The 20,249-nt window shown below is 37.8% G+C and overlaps 4 protein-coding genes across 4 annotated transcripts; all 4 read left to right on the top strand.

The window, feature by feature from the left end:
* The first annotated feature begins 1,816 nt into the window (after positions 1-1,816).
* On the top strand, positions 1,817-9,697 carry LOC113765798 (probable acyl-CoA dehydrogenase IBR3). Its single transcript, XM_027310050.1, has 17 exons — positions 1,817-2,063; positions 3,224-3,358; positions 3,487-3,627; positions 3,782-3,913; positions 4,141-4,323; positions 4,497-4,574; positions 4,691-4,813; positions 4,885-4,983; positions 5,109-5,226; positions 6,162-6,421; positions 6,515-6,709; positions 7,159-7,301; positions 7,927-8,011; positions 8,095-8,304; positions 8,694-8,846; positions 9,058-9,162; positions 9,303-9,697. The coding sequence occupies exons 1-17, from the start codon at positions 1,929-1,931 to the stop codon at positions 9,492-9,494; spliced, it is 2,487 nt and encodes an 828-aa protein (XP_027165851.1). The 5' UTR covers positions 1,817-1,928; the 3' UTR covers positions 9,495-9,697.
* A 1,791-nt stretch (positions 9,698-11,488) lies between these two features.
* On the top strand, positions 11,489-13,394 carry LOC113764922 (pectinesterase-like). The gene is made up of 2 exons (XM_027308967.1): positions 11,489-12,479; positions 12,700-13,394. The coding sequence occupies exons 1-2, from the start codon at positions 11,489-11,491 to the stop codon at positions 13,392-13,394; spliced, it is 1,686 nt and encodes a 561-aa protein (XP_027164768.1).
* A 1,311-nt stretch (positions 13,395-14,705) lies between these two features.
* Positions 14,706-15,299, top strand: LOC113764924 (probable pectinesterase/pectinesterase inhibitor 58). Its single transcript, XM_027308969.1, has 2 exons — positions 14,706-14,886; positions 14,944-15,299. The coding sequence occupies exons 1-2, from the start codon at positions 14,706-14,708 to the stop codon at positions 15,297-15,299; spliced, it is 537 nt and encodes a 178-aa protein (XP_027164770.1).
* Positions 15,300-17,659: 2,360 nt separating this feature from the next.
* On the top strand, positions 17,660-19,565 carry LOC113764925 (pectinesterase-like). The gene is made up of 2 exons (XM_027308970.1): positions 17,660-18,650; positions 18,871-19,565. The coding sequence occupies exons 1-2, from the start codon at positions 17,660-17,662 to the stop codon at positions 19,563-19,565; spliced, it is 1,686 nt and encodes a 561-aa protein (XP_027164771.1).
* The last annotated feature ends 684 nt before the right edge of the window (positions 19,566-20,249 follow it).

Here is a 20,249-nt window from a genome sequence, read left to right on the forward strand (position 1 = left end):
TTCAATGAGAATAGACATTGACTAACATAACCATGCATATCTATAGCAGTACTGAAAAATCAAGGGATTCAGTCTTCAGCAGAGTTCTTATTCTTGCTTTTGTTTCCGAGTTCTGGACGCGTACAGAAAAAGTGCCATTTGGTGCTTGCAAATTATCCAAGAAAAGAAAAGGGCAGCACAAAGGGGTCCATTGTAATCTTCAATTTTGTGTCCGGAAGATAATTGTGGGTTCCAGGTTACCCTTTATACCAGACGAATCGACAATATGCCTGTTCTCCGGTTATATCAATGCAGGGCCGGCTAATAATAGACCCATAATTGGGGAGAATTTGCTGAAGATCCTTCATTTAATTGAGCAAGATTGTTCCTAGATTTGCTTCCTTTAATGAAATCAAAGTTTCTTACTCTAGACTGTAGCCAAAATAGCTCTAGACTCTAGTGGGGTTGATTAGGATTTCATTCTCTCTTTTACCAATTAACTGGAGGGATTCATTCTCCTCCCAAATCAAACCATACATTCATAGATTCATGTTACGAAACTTAAAAATAAACAAGTTAAAAAAAAAAAGAAAAGGACAGACTCATAGTTTTTCATGCAAAAGGTTGATTCTTGTGAATATCCTCCGGCATACATAAAAAATATCGTACTAAGAAAGCAAGAAATATGCCTCGTGTATCAGGAAAATGTCCGTCCAATTCTTCCTTTGCAAAGTTAGTAAATATTTGTTTGGATTGTGAATTATTAGAGATATTTTTACTGTAGCACTTTTTGTGATGTGATGTACGTGAGATAAAAAGGTAATTAGAAAAATAAAAAAGTGTGTTAGAAATTGTAATGATGATGTAAACAAATATATTTTGACAAATAAATCGCAATCCAAACAAACCTATTAATATTGAGAGCTTTCTTCGCACCAACCTCCATTTCCTGTACACAAGAAAATTTTTTAAATTCTTTATTTTGTTTTTATAGTGGTCAGAGTACGATTTCTTCATAGAAGGGTGAAGAAATAAATAAAAGAGTTACTAGTATTAAGATTTTAAAACGGAGGTCCATCTGATTTATCCAACTAGAAATAAATAAAAGAGTTTTGAACGGAGGAGTGTTCAATTGGTATTTGTTAAGATATTTAAATCACATCTAACCTATTATATAAATACGTATATTAATAATTATTATTCCACTTTATATTTATAATTTTTTTATTTAACATTTTTGAAACGGAAGTAACTGAAGATTTGAATCCATAATTTTTAATTCTTGGATCCAAATTTTCCTATGTAACTTTATATTTTCAAAATATTAACACGACGACTACATTTTAAAGAGTGGCTATTTGGTGGTTAAATAGAATCATAATGGAAAAGATTTTTACTGTTTAACTCTATATTTTTAAAATATTAACACTAAATTTACATTTTTTAAAGAGTGCCTATCTGGTGGTTAAACAGCATCATGATAAGAAAGATTTTTAACATCACCTAAAAGACTGCAGACTAATCCATTTACTTGCATCTTGGAACATCCAAATATCCAATAATAAAAAATATTCTTGACATCAGCTAAAAGACCTGAAAACTAATCCATTTACTTGTATCCTTGAACATCCAAATCTCCAAATATCCAATAATCGACAAAATGTATGATTTTTTTTCCCAACGTTAGAAGTTTCACTGGTTAACTGTAATCTTATCTTGATGTATATTTTTCTGTAGCAAATCTATATTTAGTGTTGTAGTCTGTCTGACAGCAAAGCTGGTCAACAAATATATAAGCTAACTAGTTTCACCCCAGCACGTCAAAAACCAAAAAAAGGGTCGATTTTTCCAAACCTTGAAAACCGTACCTTAACACTCTAAGTTGTCTTCTGCGTAGTTCAGCTTATTTGACACATTCTCTTGTGGGTTATCGTGGGTTTTGCAAGAAAATGGCGATTCGGACATCTGATCTTGTGGGCCAAGTCCATCCGGGTCAGAAGTTTGATGCTGATGCCCTGTTGCGATATGCCTCTGCTCACGTTGAGGGATTCCCTATTTCTCCCTCTGATTTTATTGTATCTCAGGTTTGAATTCATCCTTGTTTTCTGATAGATTCTAATGGAGATATGCTGATAGATTTGGTTTCTTAAAATGAATTGGATCACATTATTCTAATTCTAAGTGGCTAGAAAAGATTGAATTTTGATAGAGGAGAAGCTTTACTGGACTGGATTTTTAGGATTATGTTAAAGCTCGATTTATGATGGTGCTTAACTGTTCAGAACATGATGGAACTGATGTGGAACTTTTGAATTTTGGTTGACAAGTTTAATGTTGTCTGAATTAAATTAGCAACTCTTCCTATTGACTACTCAATTAGCTTTCAACTATGAGAATAGCAAATTTACTCCCCTCGGAGGCTGTCTTGTCTCTTGTGACATAGGAATTATAGGATAATGAGATAACAGTTTTATTATTATTATTATTTTTTGTGTCTGTGTGTATGTGTGTGGCGTGTCTAGTATGAGAACTAATTGAAATGTTCTCTGCTTTGTCCACTTTTTTTTCCTTAGAAAAAAAAAAAAGAGAGTGGTCACATTTACAAGACTTTGAATTCAAGAATTCTATCGTTTAAGAGCAGTAATTAAGCTATTGTTTGAAAGAAAATGCATTAATGCTGAGTATCTGAAGAAAATTTTCTATCAACGTGCTCTTTGGGTTTCTAGGATTTTTTTAAAATAAGAATTAGGAAATCCAATTACAGGAGCAGACAGCTTCTACTGGTATGTTTCCTAATTTGTTATCTGTAATGGTCCGATAAATGAGGGATGTCGGTGCTAGATTTAGGTTGCTTCATCATGACCTGGGTGGTAGCAAGTTCGTTAAGCAGAAATCTTGATTTTACTTGAGGGTTGTCTTAAAGGAGTATGACCTCCGCGGTGGCTATTGATGGTGCAACAACTGAATTCTTGGGGGGCCTCATTGGCATCAAAGGCTTTAGTATCATTTGCTCGTAATGCTTGCTTAGAAGGAAAATCCTCTGTATGAAATTGAGCATTTCTAAGAAATCTGGATGTTGTCTGTTTATCATTTCAGAATAGAGAATCCAATATATTTGCATAATATGCTAGAATTTTCATGTTTAAGATATAAAGTTTTCGTTATCCTTCTTGCTCCCAGGGGGCGGCAAAGGAAAAGAAAATGAAATGTGTTGTGTTTTAATCTTGTGTTAATTGTGGATCAGTTTGGCCATGGTCAGTCAAATCCTACATTCCTCATTGAAGTTCATTCAGAGTCCTCTGTTAAGCTGTATGTTCTCAGAAAGAAGCCTCCTGGAAAATTACTTGAATCTGCTCATGCTGTTGAGAGAGAATTTCAGGTTATCTCTCTCTTCCTTTTGTACAAACAAATGTATCTGAACTAAAATTTTCTGTTGTTCAGTTTTCTTCAGATCCTTATAATTCAGTGCCCTTACTTTGGAATGCTCTCTAATTGGACGTGTGTCAGGTTCTACATGCTTTGGGTACTTATACGCTGGTTCCTGTCCCTAAAGTTTTCTGTTTGTGTACTGATTCAAGTGTGATTGGAACACCTTTCTACATTATGGAGTATTTGGAGGGACGCATCTTCATAGACCCCAAATTACCCGTATGGACCTTACCTTCCAACTTTATCTTCTTTTCTTTCCACTTAAGCTGTGCTCAGAATATCAGCAAGCTAGTTCAAATGTCCTCTCCCACTCTTCTGGTGCTAATAGACATGAACTTGACTAATTAATATCAAATATTTTATCTTTTATTAGGGCATGTCACCAAAGCAAAGGAGGGATATTTACCATGCAACTGCTAAAGCATTGGCTTTTCTTCATTCTGTTGATGTTGATGCCATTGGTCTAGGAAACTATGGAAAAAGGAACCACTACTGTAAGCGGCAGGTGCAGGATATTCTTCTTTTACCTTACATACTAGATAATTGAAACTTAGCTGTATATTCATGTTAAAAATCAACCTAGACATGATGTTGCAATTGCAAGTGGAGGAAAGACATAAATGAGTTTTTGTAATGTGAAGGCCTTGTCTTCCCTTGTTATGCTGGTAAAGGCCTTCGAAGATCAAACAACTGAATGCAGAAATAGTTAATGGGATACTATTTGCATTGTAGGTAGAGAGGTGGGCCAAACAATATCTTATTTCTACTGGTGAGGGAAAGTCAGAGAGAAATCCAGAAATGTTACAGCTAGCTGACTGGTTGCGGCAACACATTCCTCCTGAAGATTCTTCTGGAACAACTGGACTAGTCCATGGTGACTTCCGGATTGATAATCTTGTATTCCATCCCATTGAGGTGCTGAACTTGAGAAGTTCTTCATATTTTCTTTGCTGTAGTAGTTATGAAACTTCTTTAGAGCTACCATATGACTGCAATAAACACAATAGACAGATGCCCATTCAAAGGTGTACATTGTATTTTCTTTTTTAACCTAAAGATACTATTAATTTATTTAATTCCGCTTGCAGAATAGAGTGATTGGCATTCTTGACTGGGAATTATCTACTTTGGGCAACCAAATGTGTGACGTTGCTTATAGCTGCTTGGTACTAGTCATTCTGCTACTTTAACTTTCCTTTTTTGTTGTTTCTTTTATTTAAAGTACTACTTTTGGTTCTCTGTATGGGATTCAAATGTTGTGTATTGCGTCCTCTCTTGGCAGCATTACATTGCAAATGTTGCATCTGGGGATGCTGTAGAAGAGAATGAAGGTTTTGAACTTACTAATTTTCCTGAAGGAGTCCCTTCACTGCCAGAATATCTGTCCTATTATTGCTCTGCAGCTGTAAGTTCCGTTTTTTCATACACCTGGATAGCTTTAGATGCCTTGCTTTTGCTTGAACTATTCTAATACAGGAAAGAGCATGGCCTGTTGCTGAGTGGAAATTTTATGTTGCGTTCTCATTGTTTCGTGGGGCATCAATCTTTGCAGGAGTACATTGTAGATCGATAATGGTAATTTGACTCTAATGCTCTTACTGGAGATGTCGTGAATGCCAAAAGTTCTGATGATTAATCTTGGTGAATATTGTCTTGGATCTCAACATGTTTTAATTAATTCATTCACTGTGACTTTGCAGGGCAATGCCTCAGGGGGTGAACGTGCTCGACTTATGGGACAAATGGCCAATTCTCTGATAAGAACTGCATGGTCATTCATTGGACGTGAATCTGTCCTGCCTCGGCAACTGCCTTCTGGTAGCTTTGCTTTTTGACGATCATTATTATCCCTTAACTTAAGAGCAAAATTGTCTTAGGCTAGGCATGGATAATCTTAAGCTACCTAGGAATATTTTTTCCTTATTTTATGTTGGTTTCATTGGTTTAGTCTTAAGTTTCTGAACCTGGTTCCTGTCATAAGGCTTCTGAATCATTATGTACTATTTGTCCTGTAGAATGAGACTTTTTTGTAGCTGTACCCTGTTGTGTAGTATCATTAAAATGATAGATAAGGCTAAAGACCTCATTATGCACTAGCATGATAAATATAGAATAGAGCAAGTGTCGAAATTTTAGCATTTTGTTCACTGCAAATGGAAGCATATTGTCTCAGAGAGATAATTCATCAATCTACATGATTAATCCTGCTTAGAATGTATGGCAGTCCCTTTTTTTTTAAAGTTTGAATTGGTGAGTGAAATAAACTGAGAGCAAGATATCTTTGACTTGAAATAGGGAAATTGAAGTAGGCTCCCAATTAAGTTTTTTATTATCATTGCCATGTTCAATGGATATGGGTTACAGTGGTGCTTATAGTCCTCTAGCACATTAGATGCCTGGACCATCTGAAAAGTTGGATTTTTGCGTGAGAGCTTCCTCCCACTAACTGCATTCCTGCCTAAGTATCTACCATCTCTTTCTGTTGAATCTTTGCTTGCCAACATTGAGGTAAATGTTTCTGTTACTGCATTAAACCTGCCTTTTGATCCGAGAAGGATATACATGATAAATTCCAGATTCTAGCAGATTTCAGAATTTTTATTTGTTCTCAAATCATGTCTAAGGTCAAAACTTTTAAGTGAAGACTGCATTTTTGAAGCAGTAAACTGCATTTTCTGGTGCCATTTGGTTATAGTCTTACTTGTAAAAATGCTGCTTAAATTACCAGCTGGTGGTGAATTTTTCTCGGACAGATGTACAAGGAAACAAACAACAAAAAGTGGAGGAAGAAAGCAAAGGTCAATTTTTATCAATGGGTGGAAAGTTTGTCCCAAATCAGAAAGTTCAAGATTTGAGAGATCGATTGATAAAGTTCATGAACAACCACATTTACCCAATGGAAAGTGAATTCTACAAACTTGCTCAGTCTTCCAAACGTTGGACAATTCACCCAGAGGAAGAGAAGTTAAAAGAGCTTGCCAAATCAGAAGGACTTTGGAACTTGTTCATACCTGTATGTACATACGTTTCTTTATGATTTTCACAAATATTGAACATTCAGCATGAATATCTGCTCAGGGGCTTTGATAATTGTGGTTATGTCCAGCTTCACAGTGCTGCTCGAGCAAGAAGAATATTAAATGGTGGAAAACATGGTGCTTTGATAGCCAAGACATCTGACCTGTTGTTGGGTGCAGGACTTACTAACTTTGAGTATGGATATATTTGTGAGATTATGGGTCGTTCTATTTGGGCACCACAGATTTTTAATTGTGGGGCACCTGATACTGGAAATATGGAGGTAAAAAATAATTTTCTGTTCTTTACTCTGATAAATTAGTTCTGGGGACGTTCCCTTTGCTTTCGTATCCAGACCACAACACAGATAGTTATCATTTCATAACAATCACATAAAAGTAATGGTTATGCATGTCAAAATTATGCTTTTGGTATTCTATTTTTTCCTTTAAATCTGACTTCCTTTATATCTTCGACTGGGCCCGCTGCTGGATTGCAAGAAATAGCTTCTTCTGCCACAAATGTAGTTTCAGCCTCTATATTCTTCCCAACTTTAATGGAAGTGGGTTTGGTTTTGAATGTCTAGAATGTGCTATCAAGGACCTTAACGTGCAATGCCACCTACCTGTTATTTTGTGCTTTGTTGGCAGTGTGCTTTGAGTCACCTATTTTTTGAGGCATTTGTGTTGTATAGTTGTGTCCTTGCTGTCATGATTTACTGCAATTTTTCAGGTATTGCTGCAGTACGGGAATGAAGAACAATTACAGGAATGGCTTCTTCCCTTGCTCAAGGGCAGCATTAGATCTGGATTTGCTATGACAGAACCACAGGTTGCATCATCTGATGCAACCAACATAGAGTGTTCTATTAAAAGGTATATGCAAGCTACTATAGTTAACCATCTCAATGTGGTAGATACAGTGAAAGAGAAGATGGTATCATCAGAATGGCTTATTTAAGCAAAGAAGAGCCAGAAAAGGAAGCAGGGAAATTTGGGTGTTAAACTTCCCATAAATAGACAATGACAATTAGGATGCTATAGTTTCCCTGTGAATGAGGAAGTGATAATTTTAGCATGTCTTTTTTCTCAGTTGTCTGTAGGGGTTTTAGCTGGGATGCTTAAGTAATAAGTACTTGGGGAAAAAAAAAGAGCAAAATGGAAAGATGAAAAAAGATGTAAAAATTGGATTAAAATTAATTTCAATGCATGGTCGAGAATCACCTATTTTATTGTGGAAATAAACTGTAGTGCTTTTGTGTTCAGGAATATTTATTTGCTCAGGAGTCATGGATGCTGAAATTTATGTAATTCAATTTTTGGGATCTGGGTGGAGCTGTTTGTTTTGGATTATGACATGGTTGAGTACTAATCAATTTCGAGAGAAGCACCTCTAAATTATTGTTGTTTTATATTCCTGGGGACCAATAATCATTCTTTGATTACAGTAAGATATACTTTGATCCTTTTGAAGGGTACTTATGACATGTCCTTTCTATAGACTTGGGGAATCATATATCATCAATGGAAAGAAGTGGTGGACCAGTGGAGCTATGGATCCTAGATGCAAACTCCTTATTGTTATGGTTAGCTCTCTGTGGCTGCCTGTGAACTCAATGATTTTGTTTTGACTTTTGAATCGAAGGTAATTGATCTGGATAACGTGCAGGGCAAAACTGATTTTACTGCTCCAAACCATAAGCAGCAGTCAATGATCTTAGTGGACATTAATACTCCTGGGATAAACATACGAAGACCACTCACAGTATTTGGCTTTGATGATGCTCCACATGGTCATGCAGAAATATCATTTGAGAATGTACATGTCCCTGCCAAGAACATTTTATTGGGAGAGGGGCGAGGTTTTGAGATTGCCCAGGTAAAAGCTATGCAAGTTTGCTGTCTACTTCAATTACTTTTCATACGATTATTCTATCAACTGCTCAATGCTGGGTTTCCACTTGAGTTTTCTTTTTAGTTTATCTTGTCAGATGGCTGATAGTGCTAGATGTCCTGGTTCCATGACATTTGATGTTTTTTTTATGCCGAACAGAAATTGCAATCTTGTCCTTCTGCTAGATCCTAATCCTTGTCTTGTCCTCCTAGGCTCATCTATGTGAAGTCAAACGTTTTTCCAGATATACCTCACTGTAGAAAGACTTTCCAAGATTTTATGGATTTCACTTCACATGAAGATCTGTGTGTTTATGTGTGATGATTATCTGAGATTCTTGACTTGGTAGTTGGTGCTGTTACCACGTTTAACAGGGTAGGCTTGGTCCTGGAAGGTTGCATCATTGCATGAGGTTGATTGGTGCTGCAGAACGTGGTATGCAGATGACAGTAGATAGGGCTCTCAAAAGAAAAGCTTTTGGAAAGCTGATTGCAGAACATGGTTCATTCCTTTCAGATATTGCCAAGGTTGGTTTGATTAAATTGCCCGTATGCAAGAACTTGCTGGAAATTACCTTGTCTTATTCATTTTCTTTTCCTTTTCCTTTTACCTAATCGTCTGTGGAAGACGTATTATTTGTCTGATTCTGACATCAAATCTCCTGCATGTACTTTTGCTTGTAAAATAATTTTCATTGAGCAATGAGGTGATGGTTAAAAAGTGTTTTTTATGCGGCAGTGTCGAATAGAATTGGAGAAAACTAGATTGTTGGTTCTGGAAGCAGCAGACCAGCTTGATCGTCTTGGGAACAAAAAGGCTCGTGGAACCATTGCGATGGCCAAGGTACCTTCCCATGTTTGAATTTGTGCTTTATTCCTCCATTTACGCCTGTCTTCTGTTGTTCCTTATATGTAATTTCCTTCATACATGTCAACTGCGAGTTTTTAATAGGATATGTAATTGTTTTGGTGGTGCACTGACAGGTAGCAGCTCCAAACATGGCATTGGAGGTACTCGACATGGCAATGCAAGTACATGGAGCAGCTGGCTTATCTGGCGACACGATACTTGCCCATCTATGGGCTACTTCTAGGACATTGAGAATTGCTGATGGCCCTGATGAAGTCCACCTCGGCACTATTGCAAAACTAGAACTGCGAAGGGCTAAACTATGATGGTTTTAGCGGGAGAAATAATCCAAACTTTGGGTAAATAGAAAGGGAAAGAAATAAAGAAAACGTTGAAGCTAATATATTTATAAACAGAAATAAGATATAAGTGTACTTTTGATTTATTGTACTCATTGACAGAGATGTTGTACTGTTCTGTTTTTCATTAATAAGTATTTGGAAATGAATGATAAACTGTTTTCTTCTTCTTCTTCTTCTTGAATATCTACGTTTGACATTCGGTATTAGCGTTGCTCGTTAACGTTTTTGGACATACGAAATATGATTGGCAGATTTGCCTAAGGTGGGAGAGAATCATTGGCAGGTTAACGATGCCAAAGGATCATAAAAAACAGAGGATGTCTAGCAAATCAACCTGGATCCCTATTAAACACTATCTTCTCCAGCTTAGCATACATCATAACTTTGTGGGTGGAACAAGGATTCTAGTAGTAACTTTATAGTTTTTTACTGACTTGTATAAGTTTTTCGCACTAAGCATATTCTAGGTGGGCTAATCTTTCTTCTCCAGTAGAATCGGCTCCAGCAGGAACAGAGGGCTTTCACTGAATAGAAGGGTGAATGTTGTTTTGGGTCTCCAAAGTAGATGAGAGTGTCAATTCAGACCCCCCTAAAAGTGAATAACTTTTAAATTTAGCCCTTCAAATTGGAAATTTGTTTCAAACGAGCCTTAATTTCATCATTTCATGTGAATAAACTTTAGTGGCAAAATAGAATACTAAAAATTTTTAGGGACTTTGAAACGATTAATTTCCTGCCCAATTAAACTAAATATGATAAAACTTTTCTCTTTTATATAAGAAAAATGTTCATTCCATTTCAAGTATGATTAAAAGAGTACTATTTTATCCTTTCGGGGACATTCAAGTGGGAGGTCATATGCTTCAAGTGGGACATTCATTTTGCAAGATTTCATCATGCCAATAAAGTTTAGTCAAATATTATCAATCAAATATGAGTTGATTGAAGGGCTTAGTTAAAATGAAATTTCTAATTTAGAGGGCTTAATTAAAACTTATTCATTTCAGGGGTTGAATTGGTATTTTAATCGCTTTGGTAGGGCAAATCATCAACCTTGAATTAAGTTTACATACGAAAGAAAGCAAATTAATTTTCTTCCAAACAATAACATTATGAAATTTTCGTTCAAAATTGTAACAGGTCGTCGTGCTCTAAAGCTACAATTTTTGTTTAAAAAGTACTTTTTTTGTGGGGGAAGAGAAAAGAGGAGAAGGGGGGTAACAATTAACATAAGAACTTGTGGCTTGGCCAGGCGAGAATAGAATGGACACTCCCTGCAAAAAGAATTGATATCCAAGAAGAAATAAAATCAATATTAATTTTTTAAAGAAAGGATGCCATCAGATCAGTAATTGCCTATACGAAAAGAGTTGGGAATGGATGGTCAGTGAAAAAGAGAATAAGAAACGAAGACAAGAAAATCAACATTTGTTCGCTTTAAAAGAAAAAAAAATTCAAAGGACAGAAAAATTATTGTCCTTAGAAAGTAATGAGCCTAGACAATAGAAAAACTATTATCATTCTTAAAGTTATAAGCCGAGAGAATAGGAAAAGTGTTGGGATCCTTGAAATTAGTTATCCATGTAAGCTTAATCAGTTTACCCAGGCAAAGATACAACAAATATCCTCCTTTCTTGGTTTGCCAATGAAGGCTAAGAACCAAACATTTTGTCGAAACCGTTCAATTTGAAATTGTTCGTAGCCTCATCTTTCTCGACAGAAACTGTTTGTTACTGCGTGAAATGAATTTGTGGTTGTTTTGTCTGGTACCAAAAACCTATATAAAGCATCCTGTTTCACAAAATTATTCAGACTCAGGGCACAGAAGAGGTAAGGCTCTTTTGTGTAGTAAATAAGAGACCCCTCTTAAGAGCTCTGTTAAATTCTTTCTCTGATCAAGGGAAAGATAATCTCACGAAAAAGAAAAAAATAGTAACAACAAAAATACCAAAAAGAAAATGGGTAGTGAAGGAAAGAAGAAGGCAGCCATTCTTGGCGTGTCTTCCATTCTCCTGGTGGCAGCTGTAGTTGGGACAGTCACCTACTCCGTTGGTCGCCATGGCACCGAAACCGCCACATCTGGTGGTGGTTCTGATCAAGTATCAACCTCCTCAAAGTCCGTGGAATCCGTTTGCAAGCATGTGGATTATAAGCAAACCTGTGAACAAAGCTTGTCAGGAGCCAAGAACACCAGCGACCCCAGAGAACTCATCAAGCTCGCATTCACAGCCGCAGTTGATAACATTGCAAGTGTCATCGAGAACTCCACTCTTCTCCAAAACGCCGCCAAGGACCCCAGGACTCATCAGGCTCTGGAAACTTGCAAGTATGCCCTCAACACATCCATTGAGGACCTCCAGAGGTCATTTGAAACAGTTGGCACCTTTGATATCAACAAGATTGACGACTATGTCGCCGATCTCAAAACATGGCTAAGTGCTGCAGGCACTTTCCAGGAAACTTGTTTGGATGCATTTGAGAATACAACAGGTGACACCGGTGAGCAGATGAAGAAACTCCTCAAGACTGCTGGTGAGCTCACAAGCAACGGTCTTGCCATGGTTACTGATATTTCTGAGGTCTTGACAAACTTCAACATCCAAGGCTTCAAGAGAAGGCTCATGTCTTCTTCTGTTGAACCTGATTTTGTTGATGCTACGGCACGCAAGCTCATGGCTGCCAGCACTGCTTCCCTCAAGCCTAATGCCGTGGTTGCTCAAGATGGCAGTGGCCAATTCAAGTCTATCATGGCTGCTGTTAATACCGTCCCTAAGAAGAACAACCAAACCTTTGTCATTTTCATCAAGGCTGGTATCTACAAGGAGTATGTTACGCTTCCAAAGCACGTTAACGGCATTGTCCTCGTTGGAGAAGGCCCAACCAAGACTAAGATTACTGGAAACAAGAACTTTGTTGATGGAGTTGGCACTTTCCAAACACCAACACTTTGTAAGTCGCATTATAACTTCATTTGCTTAGCCAGTGTAGGTATTTCATTACAGATGGAGACTGGAATTGCATCCTATGAATTGAATACAATTCCAATTTCCATACTAATTGGTCTACGTTTGCAAATATCATAAGAAATCTTTAAAATGAAGAGTCTCTCGAATAGGAAAGAAACACAACATTAATCTCATGGTATCATTACTGACCACTTTTTTTGCAGCCGTGAATGGAGATGCCACCATCCTCAAGGACTTGGGAATTGAGAACTCAGCCGGGGCAGAAAAACATCAGGCCGTGGCACTTCGAGTTTCTGGCGATAGGACAATCGTTTACAACTGCCAGATCGATGCCTACCAAGACACACTCTACACCCATACCTACCGCCAATACTACCGCAACTGCACCATCAGTGGAACCATAGATTTCATCTTTGGTGACGGCTCAGCTGTATTCCAGGACTGCAAGATGGTTGTCAGGAAGCCAATGGAAAACCAGGGTTGCATGGTCACAGCTCAAGGAAGGAAAGAGAGACGCGGCATTGGAGCCATTGTTCTCCAAAACTGTCAAATCGTTGCCGATCCAGCTTTCTTGGCCGTTCAACCACCAATCAAGGCCTACCTCGGACGTCCATGGAAGGAGTTCTCAAGAACCATCATCATGCAGACTTCCATTGATGGATTCATTGCTCCAGAGGGATGGTCCCCATGGATGGGCAACTTTGGCATAGACACTTGCTATTATGCTGAGTACAACAACAGGGGTCCAGGTGCTGATACTAGCAAGAGAGTTCAATGGAAGGGTATCAAGAAGATTACTCCTCAGATTGCTCAGAGCTTCACCCCAGGGGCCTATATTCAGGGCGATGCATGGATCACAGTCTCCGGCGTACCCTATGCTCCTGGCATGCAAGTGTAAAGAGAATTATTTTAATGCGCGATTTCAGTTGATGTAAAATGAAGAATAACCTGGCTTTTAGTGCATGAAACTTTCGGCAATTTTTTGCTCTTTTTTTTTCTTTTTAGTTTGTTACAACATTAATCTTGTTCTTTTTTTGTAGAACGTTCTGATCAATAAAAGAAAAAAATTTCCTATTTGTTGGCATTTATCACTTGTATTACTTTGTCTCCGAGACATGGAACTTTTTCTCAGATGATCAATAAAAGAAAAAATTTTTCCAGATGATCTCAAGACATGGCACACTGGTGTTGCAACATGCCAATAGACTTGTCTTGATACTTTTGAAAATACCAAAGGTGATGCTGGCATAAAAATGAAACAACTGTTTGCGGTGGAAGGCGAGCTCACTACTGATGCCCTTGCAATGGTGAAAGAAATCTCTTTCTATCACCTGCAAAGACCTCAGGCTTAAACAGAAGGCTACTGTGGGAAACTGATAAAGGCACTGCACACAGACTTCTTCATGTCGTGAATTCTACTCCTAATGTTACTGTGGCTCAGGATGGCTCTGGAAAATATCAATCCATCAATGAAGCACTCAAGGAAGTCTCCTAAAAAGCACTGCTCCCTTCATCATATATGTCAAGGAAGGAATTTATGCCGAGTATGTTACAATTACAAAACAAATGTGGAATGTCATTCTAATTGGGAATAGTCCAACAAAAACCAAGATCACGAGAAACAAAAGCTTTATAAGAGGCTTGGGCACATTTTTTACTGCAACAGTGACTAAGTAACGTCTTCCTTTCTCGCTGACAGTTCTAGCATTTATTTGGATAGTAAGTTGAGTTTCTTATATTTCTGTAATTTCTTAAACTTTGAGATGTCATTCTGCCTCCTTCGTCATTCAGCTGGCTATCACTATAGTGCATATCCCAAGAAACAAGATCTAAATCTTTCCATCATCTTTTTCTTGAGGCAGCCTCCACAAGCTAAAGGAAGTGGACTCTTTTGCCTAGCAGACTATAGTTACCAATGTAGAGAAAAGATAAGGAAAAATAAGCCTTTCTTTTTGCTTACAAATCAATATGTCTATAGCGATGACTTTATACCTCATCCAATGATGATTACTGATGTTCGCGGTCTTCTTGTTAATCCAATGAAATCTAGAGATTTTCTGTAAATCGACAAATTCGGAACTTTCATATCATCTTCTTCTGATTAGCCACCTTAAAATCCTTTTAGACTATTCTTAATCAAATGATAGGGTTGGAAGGGGACCATTCCTTTGGCAAGAACGTTGGAATTGAAAATTCAGCAGTCGCAGAGATGCATCAAGCCTTAGCTCTCCATGTAACAGCTAATGAATCCATCTTCCATAACTATCAATTGGATGGTCATCAGAACACCCTCTATGCCTACAATCATAGGCAGTTCTACTGCAATGTACCATCAGTGTTACCATTGATTTTAGCTCTGGGAATTCTCGAGCAATCCTCCAAAATTGCACGTTGATAGTAAGGAAGCTATTGGTAAAAAAAAAAAAAAAAACTGTGCATCGTCACAGCTCAAGGAAGGTTTGAAGAACTTCAAACTTCTGCAATTATCCTTCAAAACTGTAAAATCATTCCTGATACTGGCTACCCTACACAAGATCCATCGTATCGGGCATCTCAGGGACGACCTTGGAATCTGTTCTCGAGAACTATTATCATGGACCCTGATATTGATACTATAATCCACACTGATGGATGGGCAAGATGGCTTGATGACCAAAACACTGGTACTTGCTGGTATGCTGAGATTGAGAACAAGGGAGCTGGTACAAATCAGACCAAGAGAGTAACATGGCCAAGCATCAAGAAAATAACTGAGAAGGATGCTGTGCAGTTCATAGCTGAACAGTTTTTTGGTAGGAGTTGAATGGATTAAAAACGCGGGGATGCCTTATGAGGTTGGCAGGATAAGAAACTAGAGTATAACGGGGACCAACAATCATGGAAGTGTTCAATTGCAGTAATCCTGGAAAAGATAATCTTCCAAGAACCTTCTTTTTGGGTCTAGTTACTCTGATCATTTCATTCTACGGGTCAGCACCACCCTGAAAAAAAAAAGGGATGATCATTTGCGAATGTAAATGAGACTTCTGCATAGGAATGCGAAAAAAATTTAACAAATTCTTTCATGTTCAATTTCTCAAAGCAATTTACAATTTGCGCATAACTCATCAAAAATAGAAAGCTAAGTAAAACATCAAAATTGATCACAGTGTAATGTAATTTTATTCATTGCTTCGTCAAATCTGGAAGAAACAAAGAAAATTACTTTGGGGTGAAAATTGAGTTGATTGAATCCTTGAATGGACTTTACAGCAAACCTACTATCTTAAAGCAAACTTCAAATACTGGATTGTATGAACCACTGGACTTGGAGTAAAAATCATGCAGAAATAGTGTTCAAGATACGCTAGTCCAGCTAGATAGGTAACACTTTATATCCTCTATCATATTTTTTGGTGTTACAGGCCATATTAATATCATACCATCTTCATCTATTATTTGCTTAACGATCACCTTCTGTTTTTTGGGCCATTCTTACTCTAATAGATGGAGATGATGTATATAGTGTGAAACATCCAAAAAGAGATCTCGAAGTCCCGTGGAACGGCCAAAATGCTTAGCATACATCATAACCTTGTGGATGGAACAAGGATTCTAGTCTAACTTTTTAGTTTTTTAACTGACTTGTAAAAGCTTTTTGCACTAAGCATATTCTAGGTGGGCTAATTTTTCTCCTCAAGCAGAATTGGATCCAGTAGGAACAGAGGGCTTTCACTGAATAGAAGGGTGAATGTCGTTTTGGGTCTCCAAAGTAGATGAGAGTGTCAATTCAGACCCCCCTAAAAGTGAATAACTTTTAAATTAAGCCCTTCAAATTGGAAATTTGTTTCAAATGAGCCTTAATTTCATCATTTCATGTGAATAAACTTTAGTGGCCAAAAAGAATACTAAAAATTTTTTAGGGACTTTGAAATGATTAATTTCCTGCCTAATTAAACTAAATATGATAAAACTTTTCTCTTTTATATATAAAAAAAATGTTCATTCCATTTCAAGTTTGATTAAAAGAGTACTATTTTATCCTTTCGGGGACATTCAAATGGGAGGTCATATGCTTTAAGATCCCGAAAAAAATTTGCAAGATTTCATCATGCCAATAAAGTTTAGTCAAACATTATCAACCAAATATGAGTTGATTGAAAGGCTTATTTAAAATGAAATTTCTAATTTAGAGGGCTCAATTAAAACTTATTCATTTCAGGGGTTGAATTGGCATTTTAATCGCTTTGATAGGGCAAATCATCAACCTTGAATTAAGTTTACATATGAAGGAAAGCAAATAAATTTTCTTCCAAACAATAATATTATGAAATTTTCGGTCAAAATTGTGACAAGTCGTCATGCTCTATAGCCATTGGCATGCACAAAACAACTCAAGTGAAGCTACAATTTTTGTTTAATAAATACTTTTTTTTTTGTTGAAGGGGGAGGGGTGAAGTGTTAACAATTAATATAAGATCTTGTGGCTAGGCCTGGCGAGAATAGAATGGACACTCCCTTCAAAAAAGAATGATGAATTGATATCCAAGAAGAAATGAAACCGATATTAATTTTTTAGAGAGAGGATGCCATTAGATCAGTAATTGCCTATACGAAAAGAGTTGGAATGGATGGTCAGTGGAGAAAATCAACATTTGTTTGCTTTAAAAGAAAAAAAAATCAATGGACAGAAAAATTATTCTCCGAAGAAAGTTATGAGCCTAGACAATAGAAAAGTATTATCATTCTTAAAGTTATAAGCCGAGAGAATAGGAAAAGTGTTGGGATTCTTGAAAATTAGTTATCCATGTAAGCTTAATCAGTTTACCTAGGCAAAGATACAACAAATATCCTCCTTTCTTGGTTTGCCAATAAAGGCTAAGAACCAAGCATTTTGTCGGAACCGTTCAATTTGAGATTGTCCATAGCCTCATCTTTCTCAACAGAAACTATCTGTTACTGCATGAAATGAATTTGTGATTGTCTTGTCTGGTACCAAAAACCTATATAAAGCATCTTGTTTCACAAAATTATTCAGACTCAGGGCGCAGAAGAGGTAAGGCTCTTTTGTGTAGTAAATAAGAGACCCCTCTTAAGAGCTCTGTTAAATTCTTTCTCTGATCAAGGGAAAGATAATCTCACGAAAAAGAAAAAAATAGTAACAACAAAAATACCAAAAAGAAAATGGGTAGTGAAGGAAAGAAGAAGGCAGCCATTCTTGGCGTGTCTTCCATTCTCCTGGTGGCAGCTGTAGTTGGGACAGTCACCTACTCCGTTGGTCGCCATGGCACCGAAACCGCCACATCTGGTGGTGGTTCTGATCAAGTAGCAACCTCCTCAAAGTCCGTGGAATCCGTTTGCAAGCATGTGGATTATAAGCAAACCTGTGAACAAAGCCTGTCAGGAGCCAAGAACACCAGCGACCCCAGAGAACTCATCAAGCTCGCATTCACAGCCGCAGTTGATAACATTGCAAGTGTCATCGAGAACTCCACTCTTCTCCAAAACGCCGCCAAGGACCCCAGGACTCATCAGGCTCTGGAAACTTGCAAGTATGCCCTCAACACATCCATTGAGGACCTCCAGAGGTCATTTGAAACAGTTGGCACCTTTGATATCAACAAGATTGACGACTATGTCGCCGATCTCAAAACATGGTTGAGTGCTGCAGGCACTTTCCAGGAAACTTGTTTGGATGCATTTGAGAATACAACAGGTGACACCGGTGAGCAGATGAAGAAACTCCTCAAGACAGCTGGTGAGCTCACAAGCAACGGTCTTGCCATGGTTACTGATATTTCTGAGGTCTTGACAAACTTCAACATCCAAGGCTTCAAGAGAAGGCTCATGTCTTCTTCTGTTGAACCTGATTTTGTTGATGCTATGGCACGCAAGCTCATGGCTGCCAACACTGCTTCCCTCAAGCCTAATGCCGTGGTTGCTCAAGATGGCAGTGGCCAATTCAAGTCTATCATGGCTGCTGTTAATACCGTCCCTAAGAAGAACAACCAAACCTTTGTTATTTTCATCAAGGCTGGTATCTACAAGGAGTATGTTACGCTCCCAAAGCACGTTAACGGCATTGTTCTCGTTGGAGAAGGCCCAACCAAGACTAAGATTACTGGAAACAAGAACTTTGTTGATGGAGTTGGCACTTTCCAAACACCAACACTTTGTAAGTCACATTATAACTTCATTTGCTTAGCCAGTGTAGGTATTTCATCACAGATGGAGACTGGAATTGCATTCTATGAATTGAATACAATTCCAATTTCCATACTAATTGGTCTACGTTTGCAAATATCATAAGAAATCTTTAAAATGAAGAGTCTCTCGAATGGGAAAGAAACACAACATTAATCTCATGGTATCATTACTGACCACTTTTTTTGCAGCCGTGAACGGAGATGCCACCATCCTCAAGGACTTGGGAATTGAGAACTCAGCCGGGGCAGAAAAACATCAGGCTGTGGCACTTCGAGTTTCTGGCGATAGGACAATCGTTTACAATTGCCAGATCGATGCCTACCAAGACACACTCTACACCCATACCTACCGCCAATACTACCGCAACTGCACCATCAGTGGAACCATAGATTTCATCTTTGGTGACGGCTCAGCTGTATTCCAGGACTGCAAGATGGTTGTCAGGAAGCCAATGGAAAACCAGGGTTGCATGGTCACAGCTCAAGGAAGGAAAGAGAGACGCGGCATTGGAGCCATTGTTCTCCAAAACTGTCAAATCGTTGCCGATCCAGCTTTCTTGGCCGTTCAACCACCAATCAAGGCCTACCTCGGACGTCCATGGAAGGAGTTCTCAAGAACCATCATCATGCAGACTTCCATTGATGGATTCATTGCTCCAGAGGGATGGTCCCCATGGATGGGCAACTTTGGCATAGACACTTGCTATTATGCTGAATACAACAACAGGGGTCCAGGTGCTGATACTAGCAAGAGAGTTCAATGGAAGGGTATCAAGAAGATTACTCCTCAGATTGCTCAGAGCTTTACCCCAGGGGCCTATATTCAGGGCAATGCATGGATCACAGCCTCCGGCGTACCCTATGCTCCTGGCATGCAAGTGTAAAGAGAATCATTTTAATGCGCGATTTCAGTTGATGTAAAATGAAGAATAACCTGGCTTTTAGTGCATGAAACTTCCGGCAACTTTTTGTTCTTTTTTTTTCTTTTTAGTTTGTTACAACATTAATCTTGTTCTCTTTTTGTAAAATGTTCTGATCAATAAAAGAAAAAAAATTTCCTATTTGTTGGCATTTATCACTTGTATTATTTTGTCCTCGGGACATGGATAACTGTACTTCACAAGATGAATTGAATTTTTGAATTAATAAATTCATGACTTCTTCAATATTGAAAAACTTCTATGTATGTTATACACAATACTTCTATATACACAACAACCCAGAGGCCCAAGTGTTTAGAAGTTGACAAAAAAAATAAAAATAAAAAACAAGAGTGCCGAGTTGTTTAGAAGTTTTAGAGGTTGTTTGGTGAATAGGCATCAAAATTAACAGGCATCATTCCCTACTTGGGGCTTGGATTTCAATAAATCTATTAACCCATTAGTAAAATAAGATCCATTCTTGTTCCAAACTCAAGTGGTGAGGGAAACGACGCCAATCCATGCACGTATTGGAGTTTATGATTGTGATTTCAATTTCGAGAATGTCAACCAAATGCCTCCCTCTGGAGACTAGGGGTGATAGATGAAGTTGCTGGATGAGGGACGAATGTAGTCAGATGGCATTTT

This window comes from Coffea eugenioides, chromosome 3 (assembly GCF_003713205.1).
Source record: "Coffea eugenioides isolate CCC68of chromosome 3, Ceug_1.0, whole genome shotgun sequence".
NCBI lineage: Eukaryota > Viridiplantae > Streptophyta > Magnoliopsida > Gentianales > Rubiaceae > Coffea > Coffea eugenioides.